The sequence below is a fragment of the Saccostrea echinata genome, unplaced genomic scaffold, assembly GCF_033153115.1.
Source record: "Saccostrea echinata isolate AGI-Se365-2 ecotype Australia unplaced genomic scaffold, CSIRO_AGI_Sech_v1 ptg000047l, whole genome shotgun sequence".
In the NCBI taxonomy this organism is placed as follows: domain Eukaryota; kingdom Metazoa; phylum Mollusca; class Bivalvia; order Ostreida; family Ostreidae; genus Saccostrea; species Saccostrea echinata.
Window position 1 is genome coordinate 15231520 of NW_026889796.1, and position 16945 is coordinate 15248464.

Consider the following 16945-nt stretch of genomic DNA (forward strand, 5'->3'; position numbering starts at 1 on the left):
TAATTTAGTAGCTAACCCGACCGTTACGGTAGTTTGGAGAATTTTTAAAAAAAATTACATATGAGCCGCAAATTGTCCAACATTGCCCTTTGGACACATTCTGTGCAAATGAGAAGAATGGACAAGTTGCGGCTCGATGTAAACAATGTCGTTGAAAACTGGTATGCATATGAATAACAATAGAAATGTGACAAAACTGCTCGACCCCTGTCGCAAAAACCAGTGTCGCTCGGCATTATTTAATATTTTTATGTGATATAATATATCAAACCCTGCTCTTAAGATATTGTTTAATAATTCTGATTCAAAAAGTTTATAAATTTCGGAAATTTATTATCGGCAAAGCACCGGGATCCAACTCTCATAGCTTAAGTACACTGATCCTTTATCAATTTACTTCGTTTATCAAGTGTGAAAGACTTATGTGATTGAGGAAAATTTTTAACGAAAGCAATTTTACTCTGAATTAATGGGTAAATGATTCAAAGAATACCTGTCTAGTTTTTTAATGATGTGATCAATCAGTTTGCTCGTGTGACAATTTGTATAAACGCCAAATGCATTTTAAGTAAGATTATCATACGGGCAAATTGCCTCAGATTTATCATAAAGCAAGCAAAAGGCCAACAACGCTCACCTGGACAAAAGGGCCCGGTTCTTCTTCATCAACAGATATTCCTTATATTCCTATGTAAAACTTGATCCCTCATTGTGGCCCACCCATACCTCGGGGGGTCATGATTTGAACAAACTTAAATCTACATTACCTGAGGATGCTTCCAATTAAATAAGACTGATCATGACTTTGCTGTTCTTGAGAAGAAGATTTGTAACAAATGTATTACAAACGATGGATTTACGTATAGAATGGTCAATGACAAGCGGAAAAGCAGTTTAATTTGTCGCAGAAATGCTGTGTCGAATCGCAGAAAAGTGAAACTGTGCTTTTACTATATATTTCAATGTATAACTTTGAACCCCAATTCAGACTCCACCCTTCCCCCGGGGGTCATGATTTGAACAAACCTGAATCTACAGTACCCGAGGATGCTTCCAAATCAGAATCACTTCGCTGTTCTTGAGGAGAGCTTTCCCTATATATATTTCTATGTAAAACTTTGTCCCCCATTAAGGCCCCATCCTAACCAAGAGTGTCATGACTTAAACAAACTTGAATCTATACTACATGAAGATGCTTCCATATCAAAATGACTTATCATGACTTTGTTGTTCTTGAGAAAAAACTTTTAAAGAATTTTCCTATATATTCCTATTTAAAACTTTCAACTCCCATTGAGGCCCCTTCCTACCCTTGAGAGTCATGATTTGAACACACTTTGAATTTACACTATGCAATAAAGGTTTCAGTTCTTTGGCCCAATGGATTTTAAAAAATGTTTTAGAGATGCCAACATATTTTCACCAATTCTTAATTATCTCCACTTGAAAGAGGGCGTGGCCTTTCATTTGAACAAACTTTAATTCCCTGTTTGGTTGAAATTGGCCCTGTGGTTCTGAATAAAAAGTCGAAAATGAGAAAAGTTTACATACGGACAGACGACTGACAAACTGTAAATGTGATCAGAAAAGCTCACTTTAGCTTTCAACTCATATGAGCTAAAATCCCGGACAGTAATTCCATATGTTTTAATTTTTATCTATCAATGATTTTAATAAAAATATTGAGATTATTACATTATTTTTATTCGTTGTATTCTATGCCAAATCCATATCTGTAAATGTTTCAATAATGTTATCCATTAGTTTCAGAATTGTAATTCTCTGAGAAAAAAAAATCGGACATAAACTAGATAGCTACTTATCCATTCACTGGGGGGAAAAAACATAGGTAGACTTTTGGTGTAGACAATTAATGCAAATGCCGAGAAAATCTATACAAATTTTTGTTCCATCTGTTTAAATTTCTTGATATATGTACTCTTATAGACGATAAGTATATCTGACCTTAGAAGTTTGAATCAGATGACTAATTTCTATTTTCTGGACATATGACTTATTTTTATCTTCTTGACGTGTAATTTTAGCATGATCAACATGGATGCATGATCAACATGGATGCCGAAGCACGACTATCGAGAACTATTGAAAAGAAAATGAAGTGACAAGATTATGAGTAACTATATGTTTGATAAATGGATACTCTGAAAGTGCATATGATGATATCCGACATAAATAGAATTTCTTTTTTATTGAAGGGGGATGTATATCTCTAGTATGTCGAAGAGATATACAATTGTGTATCTAGTTATCAATTTTATAAACCCATTGTTTCCAAGAATAAATTGAAATCTAGCTTAAGGTCAATATATGTGGACGCAACCCAAATTAATCGTCCTAAATCAAGTAAACTTATCACGAAAAGTCATGCAAGATATCTCAGCTTGACCTAAAAAAAATCGTCTTCCGAGAAAAAAGTTTTTTTTATCATCCAGATAACTTTAATAACGGTAGATAAACTTGCAAATATCCTTTACTTTTTATTTGCTCTTATTTTGCAAGCAAGAAGTAATTACGTTAGTAGAAAAAGTCACCGTAATATCAGGTTAAGCAACTCAAAGAGCAAGGTTCGTTTAGGACCTATTTAGGTCTTGTGTATTTCTAAAAAGTAAAAATAGTTTTAGTGGAGAATGCATTAAACATCACTTGGACTCGTGATGACCGCATATCGATTAAAACATTTACATATGCTGTGTTTTTTCTAGTAAGCAATCTGTGAAATTGATTTGAATGAATTTTCGTGTATACTCACGCGTAGAAATATACACGGAGAAACAGAGACGTTAATAAAAACTTAACGATATAGGGCAGTGTAAAATTCAAACTTTGAGTATATTTTTGTTGCTAGAGCGCTTCAGGAAATATGATTACGTGACAAGTCTATGTGATTTAGAAACCAATAACTCACACAGAACTTAAAAACATTCAATAAATGACTAATTTTCTTGCTATTCAATGCATTGCCGATGATTGCGACTTCATAAATTACGTCATTTTTACAATATCTTGACAATAATCTTCAGAAAAGGCCAAATGTTTAAGCCGTTCTTTCACAACCAAATTTTATCAAAACATAACGAAATTAACCATGATCTAACAATACTATAACAAAAGAGGGGGTGGGGGGTGGGGGAGCTGTCAGCCTTTCAATGAACATTTTCAATAGTGATAAAGTCGCCCGCGTGGCGCAATGGTTAGAGCGTCTGTGAGATAGAATCGCGGAGTAAGGAGTTGATCCTTACGTCGCGGGTTCGAATCCCACTGCAGAACGTGGAGACCGGTCCTTCGGATGAGACCGTATAAACCGAGGCCCTATGTCGCTGGCACGAAAAAGATCCCTCACTGCTCAATGACCCTACGTTCCGAGTATAGGTCAAAGTTTGCAGCCCCTCACCGGCAAGTGGTGGCGTCTGCATTTGAGTGAAAGATTCTCGAGAGGGACATTAAACAACAGACAAACAAACAAACAAAACATTTAGAAAAAAGGGGAGGTCAGGCCTATATTCCGCCTTCCACCCCCACCCCACCCCCCTTTCCCTAAACTTCGTGCCTTCTAATAATAATAATTTCAATTCCCAAATGCATGTAATTTGAAAACAATGTATATCAGAGATTGTTTCCCAATTGTTTTCAGGACACGCAAAATTTATAGATGATAGATATTTTTTTTCAGGGGCCATTTGATTCTAGAGGTGGGGGTGGGGGTGCAAATCTTGTCGAGTCAGGTTATTTATGTACATGCCTTCACCTTTTTAGGAAAACAAGATTTTTTTTCTACATAGAAAAATGTTTGGTAAGCAAAAACGGTTAGAGGGTGTTCAAACTATAAAACTTTCTTATTTAGTTCCAATATCTTTCAGCCTCCCCCTCAACACATACCGAACAGAAATATTTTTTTTCCCGATTTTATTTCTTTAAAACAATGGACAGAAAATTCTGATTTATATAAATGCCAAGCTATTCCGAAATCGAAATTATTTGTCTTCTGGATCGATAAGTAACACTGTGCTTACGAGATTAGCTGTGGTGGATTGAAAATGAATTCAGAACAAGAATTTCAATCCAATGTTTTCTCAGACGTCCACGCCGAACTGTGCCCTCCCATTTCATTGTCTATCATCTAATGTTTTGACTCTAACAGATGGAAATGGCGCTTACGCATATACTGCGTGTTCTTTCGAATCTTGCCAGTTAATATTCCGCTGTCTTATCTTAGTATACAGACATGCAGGGCCATTTTATGCTTCAAGTGAACTTAGCTCCTTCTTTATCAGTTTAAATAATATTTAAAGTTACATAATGAGTCAAAATCATGTGTTTCTTTTAAGATAATTGTATCATATACAAAACATTTATGTGAAATATGAATAATGCGAAATTTTGACAACTAAACTGCACTGTAAAGCAAGAAAAGAACTGCAAAATGTAAGTGCCGGAAAAGCAAAGGTTGTACCTATCGCTTTGTTGTTATCGTCAATGTCAACAATGTCAAGGTTACGCGATTTTTATTCTTAGCGTGAAACTTGTAAGCAACATTGAATTGGAGCAAGCGAAAGTGAGGAATTAATAAGTTCTAATCATTTTTATTGAAGATTGTATCAAAATCCTCGGGCATCCGACATTTATATCTATGGAATTGACATCATGGTAAATTCTTCAACTTTTCTGCGCATGCGTACAATGAAAAGGAAGAAGAGAAGCAATATTTTTGTGTTGGCGCAAACAAAAATTATTTTTACTTTTATTTTTCTCCATAAAAGTAGAATTTTTAGGTTCTGAAACCTGTAATTTTTTTGAAACCTAATAAAAATTGAACAAAATTTGCACGTGTCATGCAAAAATTTTACTTTGGTCAATTTTCCCCTTTTTCCATCACGGTGTCTCTTTAATTGTTTCGATTGTGTTAAATATGAAAATCATTGAAGAAAATATCTATAATTTTAATATAAGTAAAGATAAAGTAATTGCTACCGTATTTAGTTGTCTTGATGAAAAATTTTCAAAGAACAATGTATCAATCAAAGGCAAAAAAACTAGCTTTTAGCAAATTGATTAAATTATTATCCTAATTAGACTTCCTATTTTATATTATGCTTTTTTCATCTCCTATTCCCTACCGCGGAACATTAACTGGCAAAATTGGAAATATGCAGCTTACGTCATTTCCATCTGTTACAGTCAAAACATTTAATGATAGACAATGAAATGGGCGGGTACAATTCGACACGGACGTCTGAGAAAACATTGGATTGAAATTCTAGTTTGAAATTCATTTTCAATCCACCTGAGCTGTTTTCAAACGCAAAGTGTGAATGTATGATTCAAAAGACAAATAATTTCAATTCTAAAATAATGTCGTTTGAAATTCATATTGATATGATTTTTTTTAGCCTATAATTTTAAGGACATGTAAAAGTCATAGAAGACAGAGATTATTTTTTCAGGGGACGGCTATTTGATTCTAGAAAGGGGGGGGGTGTCAAAAATTGTCGAGTCAGATCATGCCTTCACATGACAAAATATATTTATTTCTAGGATGACAAGAGCTATTTTCTTTAGTTTTGTCTTCACTGGAAAAAATGTTTGACAAGTTAAAACAGGGAGGGGTTGTCCAAACAAAAAAAACTTTCTTTTTTTATTTCCAAGATTGTTCAGCCCCCCCCCCCCCCCCGACACATACACCACTACCGCCACCACACTCATGCATATACCTAACAGAAATCAAATATCTGTCCCTTCATATTTCTTTTAAAACACTGGACAGAAATTCTGATTTATATAAATTTCAAACTATTCCGAAATTGAAATTATTTGTCTTTTCGGTCAATCATTAGCACAGTGATTTTAACGTTGCTGAGGTGGATTGAAAATGAATTTCAAACTAGAATTTCAATCCAATGTTTCCTCAGACGTCCGTGCCAAATTGTGCCCACCCATTTCATTGTCTATCATAAAATATTTTGACTGTAACAGATGGAAATGACGCAAGCTGCATATTTCCAATTTTGCCAGTTAATGTTCCGCGGTCTTATTTGGGAAAATCGGCTATAATTTTTTCCCTGTCTCTGGGACACTGGTGCTGTGTGATAATAACAATAATTTGCCCCAGCAATTCAAAATCACATTCTTAGGAAATATTTATCTCAACCAAAATGTCTGTGGATGAAGGTATTAGTTAAACCGTTATAATTTTGTCGGGATTAAAGTGGTTATCTTTTTATGTCAAGTCGAAAAAACTGATTAATGTGCTTGAAAGTAGGTTGTCAACAAAGCCTGAAATTCTCTGTTACAAAAAAAAACTCTTTCTGAAGTGTCCTTTCTGACAGATTTAATTTTTATCAAATAAACTCTGCAATATGACTACTGTCTAGTAATTGAAACTATCTTGGTGGTCAACAGAGGAAATCCGAATGCTTACGTTCTTCATGAATTTTGAATTGTTATCCATCGTTGAAACTGCAAAACCTGTATAAAGTAGCCCCGGGCGTTGTTGTTACCGTTAGGATTCATCCACCAATTTGACCGGATAGATTTGGACGGCACTTAAAATTCGTCTAGCTGGAACTGCATCCGCTGTTTGCAGAACGATCGGGAATGTTGGCGTAGAGGGTAAGTATATATTTTTTGGAGCGTGATGCATGGACAACACGTGTGTTCAATTTATTCAACGGAAGTCACGTTCACAAAAAAAGTAAAGTATTGAATTGAATATATTTTATTGACAAAGAGTCAAAAGGATTAGACACAAGTTCAAAAACTTAAATAGTCTTCTCCTATAATACAACATTTTGTAAAATTGCCAACATAAAATAAATGTATATATATATATGGGTTTACTACATATACATGGTAGTTACTGTAATAGAAAGAAAATAAGCTCTTCTTTAAATGTACAAATAAAGATTTACATTGGTAAAAAAATTAAGCTTTTTTAGAAACATTAATTTAGAAAAGTTTGAATAATCTTGAAAAGTTCAGTATTTTGTTCATTAGTAAGAGAATCGTCACCCCATAGCATTAAATGTACATCTATGACGTATAAATTATTTAATGACAATAGCTTATTCATTAGGGATTCCTAATTCCTTGCTTTTGCATAATGTTTACAAGCAAAAAACAGATAGTATGCATTTTCTAGTAGTCAACATGAACAATTTGGACTGTTATTAAGTTACAGCGAAATAAGTCAGAGTTTAAAATACGATAGTGTATTAATCTTGTATGAATTATGTTCAAAAACCTTTTTTTTTTTCCATACGAAAATTAATTCTGAGTGAAGTAATACGGGCGCATACTTGTACGTTATATTTGGGGCTTGACAAAAATAGGAATGATACTGTTACACTAAAAATGGTGGGATCAAATGGCACCAAAAAAAAAAAAAAAAAAAAAAAAAAAAAAAAAAATTAAACAAACAAAACAAATATTAATTTTAAATTTGCATAGAGTGTATTTAAGCGGTTTTTAATAATTTTTTGTTGTTGTTGTTTTATTTTTATGTGTTTTTGACCAGAGGAATATCTACACTATTTTCTTTATCGTAGATCTAATTGAGGCGCTACCCAGGCGGTGTCCCATTTAGCCTCTACCGACAGTAAGTAATAGAAGGGCGAGGTTTCTTTTTTTTTTCGGTATTTCCACCCTTCTTCAATTATTTGTTGTACTGAATGCACGGCATGTGATTTCCTAGGTTGGTTTCTGATACGTTTTCCAGCTTTTTATAATTATTCCAAGCAAGAATTGATATTAGGGAAATATAAAACTTTTATTTAAAAAGGTCATTTGAGGCATTTGGTTTTGGAAGTTATCTGGTATTACTTTCGTGGAATTCAATAGTTTACTGCAATTTTGTATCCTGCCATCAAATACCGGTACGCTATATAATCAAGGTTGGACATAAGGAATAATAATCCTCTGCTCTCTTTCGCATTTCTTTTAAACTTCCCATAGTTGATTCTCATCAAAAGCTATAGCATCAGATTCAACCGAAAAATAATATGAGGTTGTTTTTTTTTTTTTTTATATATATATATATATATAGATGATTTTAAAGTCCGTCCATAATATGAAGAAATTTTAACACAGAGAATAGGAAGAGTAATAATTTATCATCACAACATAAAATTAAAAATATGAGGTGTATATGAAAATAATATTTAGTGTCATACCTATTAAATTCATATTAGAAAACATAATAAAGCGCTGCTCTCTAAGTCAGAGTATCACAATGTTATATGTGGTTGTACGAAAATGATACAACTGTTAGTAAGAGTTTTCTTATAAATATTTCTTCATTGGAGAAAAATCTAATACTAATAAAAATTCTATATTTGGTACTTCAGTCTTGATACATTAAACCATTTTTAAAAAGGTCTTAAAAAGATAGAACTTAAGAGCCATTCTCTGTAATGACTTTAACTTTTATATAGGAGCTGTGGCACACATAGTCTCAGAATTTCTCCAAACTCTCTATGATAAAAGTCTTTGATACCGTAAACTCAAATCAGGCAAAAATTGGTTGCTACGTGTCATGGTTACCATAGCAACATGTCCTAAAGTTTGAAATTTTTTTTTTCAACATGTTCAGAGTCCCACAGTTAACGTTTGCAGCAAAGCAAACAAGTGGCAATGACTGTTTCTGAAAGTTGAAGGCCTTATGTCTTAAATGCATGATAAACATGTTTGGTAAATCAACTATTACATACGTTACTATGGAAACAAATTATTCAAAAGTAATAATTTTGTTCATTTAATTTTATAAAGTCATACACTTAAGAATAAAAACAATTATAGGTTGAAATGCAAGCAAATAATAGACAAGAGATCCTTGTAACATATACCAAGGACGAAATATAATATTTTTATAGGTTGGCAATGGTTGCCATGGTTTTAATACCACAAAGTTATTTTAAATTTACTTTTTTAGTGTTTTAGTCTTATCCTATTTTTATAAAAAGCATATTTCTATATAACTGATGATCAATTTTTAAAGGCGCTGGGGTGACCCTAATTTTCACATTTCAAAAAATTCAAATTCAATTCTTTAAATTGAGCGTTGCTATGGAAATTAGCCGAAAAAATATGCATAAAAATCTGAAAAATATTTTGTTTCCTTGGATACGTACCCTTGTATGTAGATTCCCAAAACTTTTATGATTAATATATATGAACAACTAACCCGACTTTCAATTTTGACTACCACCCAATCTCTAACTGAATGCAAAAAGCTGGCACATAGGATTTAAGATTGATATAAAATTAACAAAATCGAACATTTTCCCTTCTTGGTAACCATAGCAACAGTGTTGTATTTTCAACAAACTTTATCAATATATGATATTCAACTTTAGTTCTACCAGATAAGTACTGTTCAAGGTGAGTCAAATAATATGTTTCTTGATTAAAAGCTAAGTAAATTCCTAAAGCAGCAAAAAAATATCACTTTAAACAACTGGTACGTTGTTTCCATGGTTACACTTCAAAGTAACAATTAATCCCAATATTTCTTATGTTGTTGGTGTTGCAAGGTCCTAAGGATGTATATGTGCCAGTCATGAAGTTTATTGTTTTTCCTCAAGATAGTAGCATTAACCATATCTTAGCAACAGATTTTGCATGGTTACACTGTGTTACCATGGCAACCATGAAAGTTATTTTTAGAATAATATTGCCAATATCTAATTACTTAAGGTCAAATATTTTTATTGTTTTTCTTTGGTTGTTGATTGAGTTTGATCATGTAACATCTATCATTAGTGAATATTGAGCGGTTTTCAGCATTTTTCAGCATCTAAAATGTATTCCAAATGTACCCATGGTTACCACTTACTTAGAGATAAATTCTAAATAGTTTGTTTATAGCATAAGTGGCAACAAGGTGTCATGTTTTTGTGAGAATAGTTTGTTTGATTTTCTTAGTCTTTATTAAGGCTTAATAAAGATTCAAAGTAGCTGAAAAATTCAATTTTTTCAACTTTTCTGGCTGTTACCATGGCAACCAAGACACCTAGCAACGAAATTTTATTTGATATATGTTTTTGGTGTCAAGTTGTAATAAGGGGCAAAGTTTCATCAAAATCGGTGACCATGCGTGGCAAAGAAGTTTAAGTGGTTACAGAGAATCGCTATTAATTTGTAGAGTTTTTAAAAATGGATTTAATTTTTTTTTGGGGGGGGGGGGGTCAAATATAATAAAACAATCTGAAAAATATAGACAAAAGAAATAGAAAGTAATGTTTCCATTATGTGATAGGTTTTATCGAATTCACTACTCAAAGGTCTCGATAATTAAACTCTGACAAAGTACATGTAAACTGTGAGTAATATCAGAGGGTTTTTTTTTTTAACTTGGAAAGTTATCTCTCTTATCTGAGAATTGGTCCCCCTGAAAACCTGTCTGTCTGTTTGTGACCGACAAATATTCAGGAGTGTCAACAAACAAAAAAAAATAGTCTGCCCGTTGTGTCGGTAGGTAAAAGACTAAGAACCACAGTAATAACAGCTCAGATAAAAAACAAAAGAAGAAAACGGGATGGTTTACAAATCATAAGAAATTGTTTGAAAGTGGCTATCTTTATGCCTAGTGGCGATTTTTAAGCTTTTTCCACAAGAACTCTCAACTCCAACGCTGTTGGAATATTATATGGTATGTTAAGCAAATATGAACACATGTAAATTTGCCTTCATGGTTACTGGTTCTGTGGACCAGCGAAGTAGCTAGAATGCCAAGCTGTGAACACCTCAAAAATTTAGATAATTTTGAAATTGGACATGTCTTCAAGATGCCTTTTTTATAAATTTTACATGAGTATTCGTCTTCAATATAGCATTTCATAAAAATAATAAAATGTTTCTTTTATTTACTTTGTACATCTTTCAACAAGATCAGTATATGGAATTTATTAAATTTCTTAAATGTTACTTTTCACTTACTTTCTGGACCTTGCAACATGATAAGCCATTTTAAGCCATCTTCGACTTGCTTTGCCCGTTTATGCTGAAAAATATGTGCAAAGCTCTGTTTTTCTGTTCCAGGAGGAAATCCCTCCACAACCACACAGCACTTGCTAATATCATCTCGGATTTGGTTTAAAGTATACCCTCCACTCATGATCCTAAAACTCAATCATTGAATGATAATGATGTGTTTCTTGCAACCGCGATATTCAAGTACATCTGCTTCTTGCAACTACATTGTAGAAAAGTGGCTCAGAGAATAGAATATCGAAACTAATACGTCTACATTATTTATCACGTGCTGGGTTTTCTGGTGACGTTACACGTCATCTTTCAAGATCATGCAGGAAAGATAACAGCAAGCTAGATTAAGTCTGTCGTTTTAAAGTCCATGAAAGCAACCTTAACCCATAAAGAATACACGCGCCTAGTTGACAATAAAGCAACTGCAATTACAATTTCAGATAGGAAGACAACTTCCTGTTTCTGTAGCAACTTTCTGTTAATTTTGAAGGATTTGGTATCATTCATTAAATAGAACATTAAAAAAAATTAAATCAGGAAGGAATATACAATGAATACAGACAGTGCTAGTACAGAGGTCCAAAGATAGTTTACATCACATGTTATCTAATGTTATGTATTTTGACATACATTCATGTATAATAGGAGATTGTTCACCTTTATTTTGCAGCTATAAATGTCATCAATGTGTTAAATTGTTTTTTTTTTAATAAACGTCAAAATCCATTTTTAGTTTTCGAATAAGTTGAATCATTTTGAACGTTCCATATTTCAGGGAAAATTGATACAAATTATCAAAAAGTACAAGCTATCAAAAAATATCATATATCTAATCACTGCACATCTGCTGACAATTTGTCATACATGTACATGTATAAGGCTGTGATAATATGATCAATTGTGCATACATTTTAAACATGTTTTATTTTTAAGAAAAGACATTATTTCCTGACACTATTGATATAGCGTTTTTTTCAAATAATTGTAAATAATTTCATATTAATAATGAAGATAGCAGTATAATTCATTTTGTGAGATAATGTAATACTATCTAATTCAACTCTAACTTAAAGAATGGTGAGGATGATTTACGTTTCTTATTAATTTTCACATATGTCGAAACATGAAACCACCGAACTCGAAATTAAAGACACTATTCGAAATTAAAGGCACTATAGAGTTTGCCTTGTCTGTTTCATATTTGAATGTTTTACCAACTATACTCATCAGTTTTCAAGAAATAGTTTACATCAATATCTATACTTACCTGCATCAACATTTTGCATTTCCCCCGGGCAGCCTACGATCTTGCCTGAACTTTTGAGACCACCCCTGTGGTATCATACACTATGTGTATACCCATAATGCGCAAGCACTTACGCTTCAGTTTTGTTCGGGCATCTTGGAAGAAAAACCGTGTGTTTACTTCTGTGATTAAGTTATTTTAGTAGCCTGCGATTTACGATGTATGAATCGTACAAAATACGTCAGAAATGCAATAGAGAGATGACAGTATTAGACGATCACGCGGAATGTTATAGACATCGCGTGTGTAACGAAGTGTTTCCTTGTGAAGTTTGTAAAACTTGGACAGAGGAAAAACGGACGTTAATGAATAAAATGATTGAACGCAAGAAATCCAAATCTGGTAAGAAATCGGCCAAAGTGTCGAATCCAGCAACAGAAATTCTCTTTGTGGGGAATAACACTTGTTCTGATTCACAAGTTTCCTCTGTGGGAAACATAGTTGTATCAGAATCGCAACCACTCTCGGATGGGAGACGAAATGGCGGCAATTTGGCAAAGGTTTTTTTTCCACCACAAATGGGTAATTTACCCCCTTTTATGCTGGGGAATTTTGAAACTCAGTGGCAACAGTATCAAGAAAATTTCATGCGAAATTTGATAGACGCCAGAGTTAAAGAATTAGTACATGGCGCAAGTAAACAGTCTGAAAAACCGTCTACTACACGTTCAGAGAGTAGGTCTACAAGGTTCGATAGATTTCGACCTTCAGATGATCAACACTCGAGAGATTCGGATGATGAGGATCTTGTAAGTCACAGAGGTGACAATGATCATGTTATGAACAATTCACTAAATGACGATGTTGTTGAAGTCCATGATGAGGACAACCATTCTGAGTTTGATAACTCTGTTGCAAGTTCTGTGCATACAGAAACTAATGATTCATGCACAGTAGACTGGAAGAATTTTTTTAAGAAGGTAACTTCGGAATTAAAAGTAGATGCTGTGAATGCTTCTGAAAATCAGGATCGAGATTTCAAGTCCTATATATCAGAACGCTTGATAGGGACAAAAACATCTATCCCACAGCAATTTTTACCCCTGGATGGGTACATTTTGAACACTTTAACTGATGTAGATGAGGAGTTCCAGCGTAAATTTGCAATACGCACTTATAAAGCATCAGATGATGAGAAGTACAGAGTAACATCTGCAGATTTTGATAAGTATTGTACAACGCCACGACTTGATGACAACATTGAGGATAGTAGTTTCTCACAGAAAGGTAATAAAAATTCTTACCGTTTCCGTAATCCTACATTGCATTCTCGTAACAATGAGTTGTGGAAGATTGATCAAGAGTCGCGTCTTCTGAGAGAGTTGACATATGCTTATCCTATTACCTCATATGTGGATAATGTAGTATCTGATGAGGACAAGACGGAGGCCCTTCAGGCACTGATGGTAGTTTTTAAGTCAATGGCTGATGTTACTTCACGTATCTTAGTGGGTGCAGTTGCGGCACGAAGAGCCATTCACATAGAAGATCTGGCTTTTAAAAACAAGGCAACTGAAAATAAGCTCCTTGTACAGTCTACTCTTAATCCTAAACTTTTGTGTGGGAAGTATTTTGGCATTCTTCACTCAAGTGCAGAAAGTTTACGGGATGCTAAAGAAATGCAACACTTGAGAAGTTCAAAGCAGAGAGATGGTTCAAACCCTAATTCTGCAAGAAAGAGGAAAGGGAAGATTCAGCTGGCGCTTAAGAGCAGAAAGATCAGCAATCAGCCATTGCAAAGAAGGGGAAGTTTTCCTTTGACAAAAATGCAAAGACTGGTCTGGGAAAAGGGCGAAAGTTGAATTCTCGGGTCTCTTTCAAAGGCGAAACTCGTACCTCGGTCCAAGATCGCTTGGGGTTTCGTCCCAGAAGTAAGCTTAAAAGTTCAACTAGAGACTCGCCTACAGTTGCAGAAATCAGCCCAAGTAGGTTGTTGGATCCTTTCTTACCACAGGGAGTGGATGAAAATTACATCCGACGAATGGGTTTTAAAAATAGTCCAGGAAGGACTCAAGCTTGTATTCTTAAAACATCCTCCAGAGACAGGAGTAAGAATCACAAATGTAGAAAATGTTGCTCAAAAACAATGTATTTTAGAAGAAATAGAAAGTTTATTAGAAAAGCAAGCCATAGAGACTGTTCCCAGAGCCCAGGAAGGTCACGGGTTTTACAGCACCTTTTTTGTAGTTCCAAAACGAGGCGGACGGTACCGTCCAGGTCTCAATTTGAAATCGTTAAATGTTTTTCTCCAGAATCAGCATTTCAAAATGCAATCTCTAAAGTCAATAATACAGGCTTTGAATATAGGAGATTGGGTTGCATCAATAGACCTAAAGGATGCATATCTACATGTTCAAACTTATCTAAAGGACAAAAAATACCTCAGATTTTGCATAGACAACAACCATTATCAATTCAGGTCAATGCCGTTCAGTCTAACAACAGCTCCAAGAGTGTTCACAAAACTAATGGGAGCTATAGGAGCGCATCTGAGAAGTCAACAGATTTTCATTTACATGTACTTGGACGATTGGCTTCTGAAAAATGCAGATCGAATGACATAAATGCACCAACTACAGAGAACTCTGTTGCTGTTGATGGATTTGGATCTGGTGATAAATCAATCAAAATCAATACTCAACCAACTCAACAGATTACTTATCTGGGAGCTCTATTTCTTCTCGAACGTGGTTTGGTCTACCCGTTTGGACCGCTTCCACAGTCTTTGTGGAGTAATTTCAACCATGGTTACAGCTTCTTTTATCCCAGTACATACATTTCTCAGAGTCCTTGGGCTTATGACAGCCTGCATAGACTTGGTACCTTTTGCCATACTACAATTCAATTCTGCCTATTGCCCCAGTGGCGTCCACATTTGGACAATCTGGATCACATGATTCAAGTCAACGACTACCTCATTCCACATCTACTTTGGTGGACAGAGCAAGGGAACGTCCTTGCGGGGACATCTATCCTGAGTTTCAGGGCAGATCTAACATTGTGTACAGATGCTTCATCTTACGGTTGGGGAGCCCACCTAGAAGATCGCAATGTGTCTGGCAAATGGTCAGTGGAGGAACAACTATCACACATAAATCTGTTGGAACTCAGTGCAGTGGAAAAAGCCCTTCACCACTTCAAAAACAATGTCAAACACAAACAGATCCTTTTGAGGTCAGACAACTTAACAGTGGTATCCTACGTCAATCGCCAGGGAGGAACAAAATCTCTCTAGTCCTTTGTATGCTGACATGGAGGATTCTGCATTGGTGTCGCCTTTGGGGTGTACAACTTCGTGCTGCACACATTCCTGGGAAAAGGAATGTGATAGCAGACCAGTTGTCCAGAGGACGACAAATTCCAAAAATGACAGAATGGAGTCTCAATCAGGAATTGGTTCAACAGATTTTCACATATTCTCCACTCCAAACATAGATCTCTTTGCGACAAGGGAAAATCGGAAACTAACAGTTTTTTGTTCTCCCTTCCCAGATCCTCTAGCATGGGGATGCGATGCTCTAGCTGTAGATTGGATAGGGATGTTTGCATATGCATTCCCATCACCAATGCTAATTCCAAAAGTACTAAAAAGTAGAGCAGGAGCCTTGTTTTCTTCTTCTCATAGCTCCGTTCTCACCATGCAAGACCGTCGTGGTTTACAGACCTACTGAATCTGCTTATAGACTTTCCAAGGGAACTACCCATAATAAGAAACTTGTTAACACAAAAGAGGGGACAGTTCATTCATCCAAGTCCAGAAAGTCTACATTTGACCGTTTGGAAAATTTCAAAAGACAAAGTATTGCGAATCAATTTTCTGAAAAAGCTAAGTCGTTCATCTCCAACTCTCGGAGACAATCAACAAGAAAAATGTATGATGCTAGACTACGAATCTACAGAGAATGGTGTACCACAAACCAGAAAGATCCTTTTGAGGCCACTGTAGCTGATTTGGCAGACTTTTTCATCTACTTGCATGAAGAACGCAGTTGTAAGCCAAACACGATTACAGGTTATAGATCAGCTATAGCATCTATTCACAAGGGTTGGAGTAACAGTTCAGTCAGTAACACTACTGATATATCAAAATTAAAGGAATTTATCATTCTGAACCAAATGTGCGACCATTACTTCCAAATTGGGATCTACCATCAGTGCTATGGAAATTGTGTGATTACCCTTTTGAACCAATGAATTCCTGTGATATGAAGTTTCTTACTTGGAAAACAGTGATTCTAGTAGCATTGTCAACAGCTTCTAGAGTGAGCGAAATTCATGCTCTCTCTATTGGAGAGACACATTTGCGTTTAGAAATGAACGGAATTCGACTTTTACCAAATATACAGGTTTTGGCTAAAACTCAAAGATTAGGGAAGCCATGGAAACGTATGTTCATACCAGAGTTTAACACCTTTGCAACAGACAGCAAAGACTTGTTTTTGTGCCCTTGCAGAGCATTAAGAATATATCTGGAAAGAACAAAGTCTTCTCGTGGTATGGAAAAGTGTTTGTTTTTAACTTACAAATCAGGTCTACAAAATCCAGCTTCCAAAAATTCTGTATCAAGATGGATTGTATCTCGTCAAATTTGTGTATGAACAGAATAGTGAAACTTTAAGTAGCGTACGTGCACATGACACC

At 34.8% G+C, this 16945-nt stretch overlaps 1 protein-coding gene across 1 annotated transcript; it reads left to right on the plus strand.

The window, feature by feature from the left end:
• Positions 1–12504: 12504 nt before the first annotated feature.
• LOC133202524 (uncharacterized) lies at positions 12505–15539 on the plus strand. The gene is given in 2 exon segments (XM_061338362.1): positions 12505–13984; positions 13987–15539. Coding segments are annotated over 2 exon segments (3033 nt in total).
• The last annotated feature ends 1406 nt before the right edge of the window (positions 15540–16945 follow it).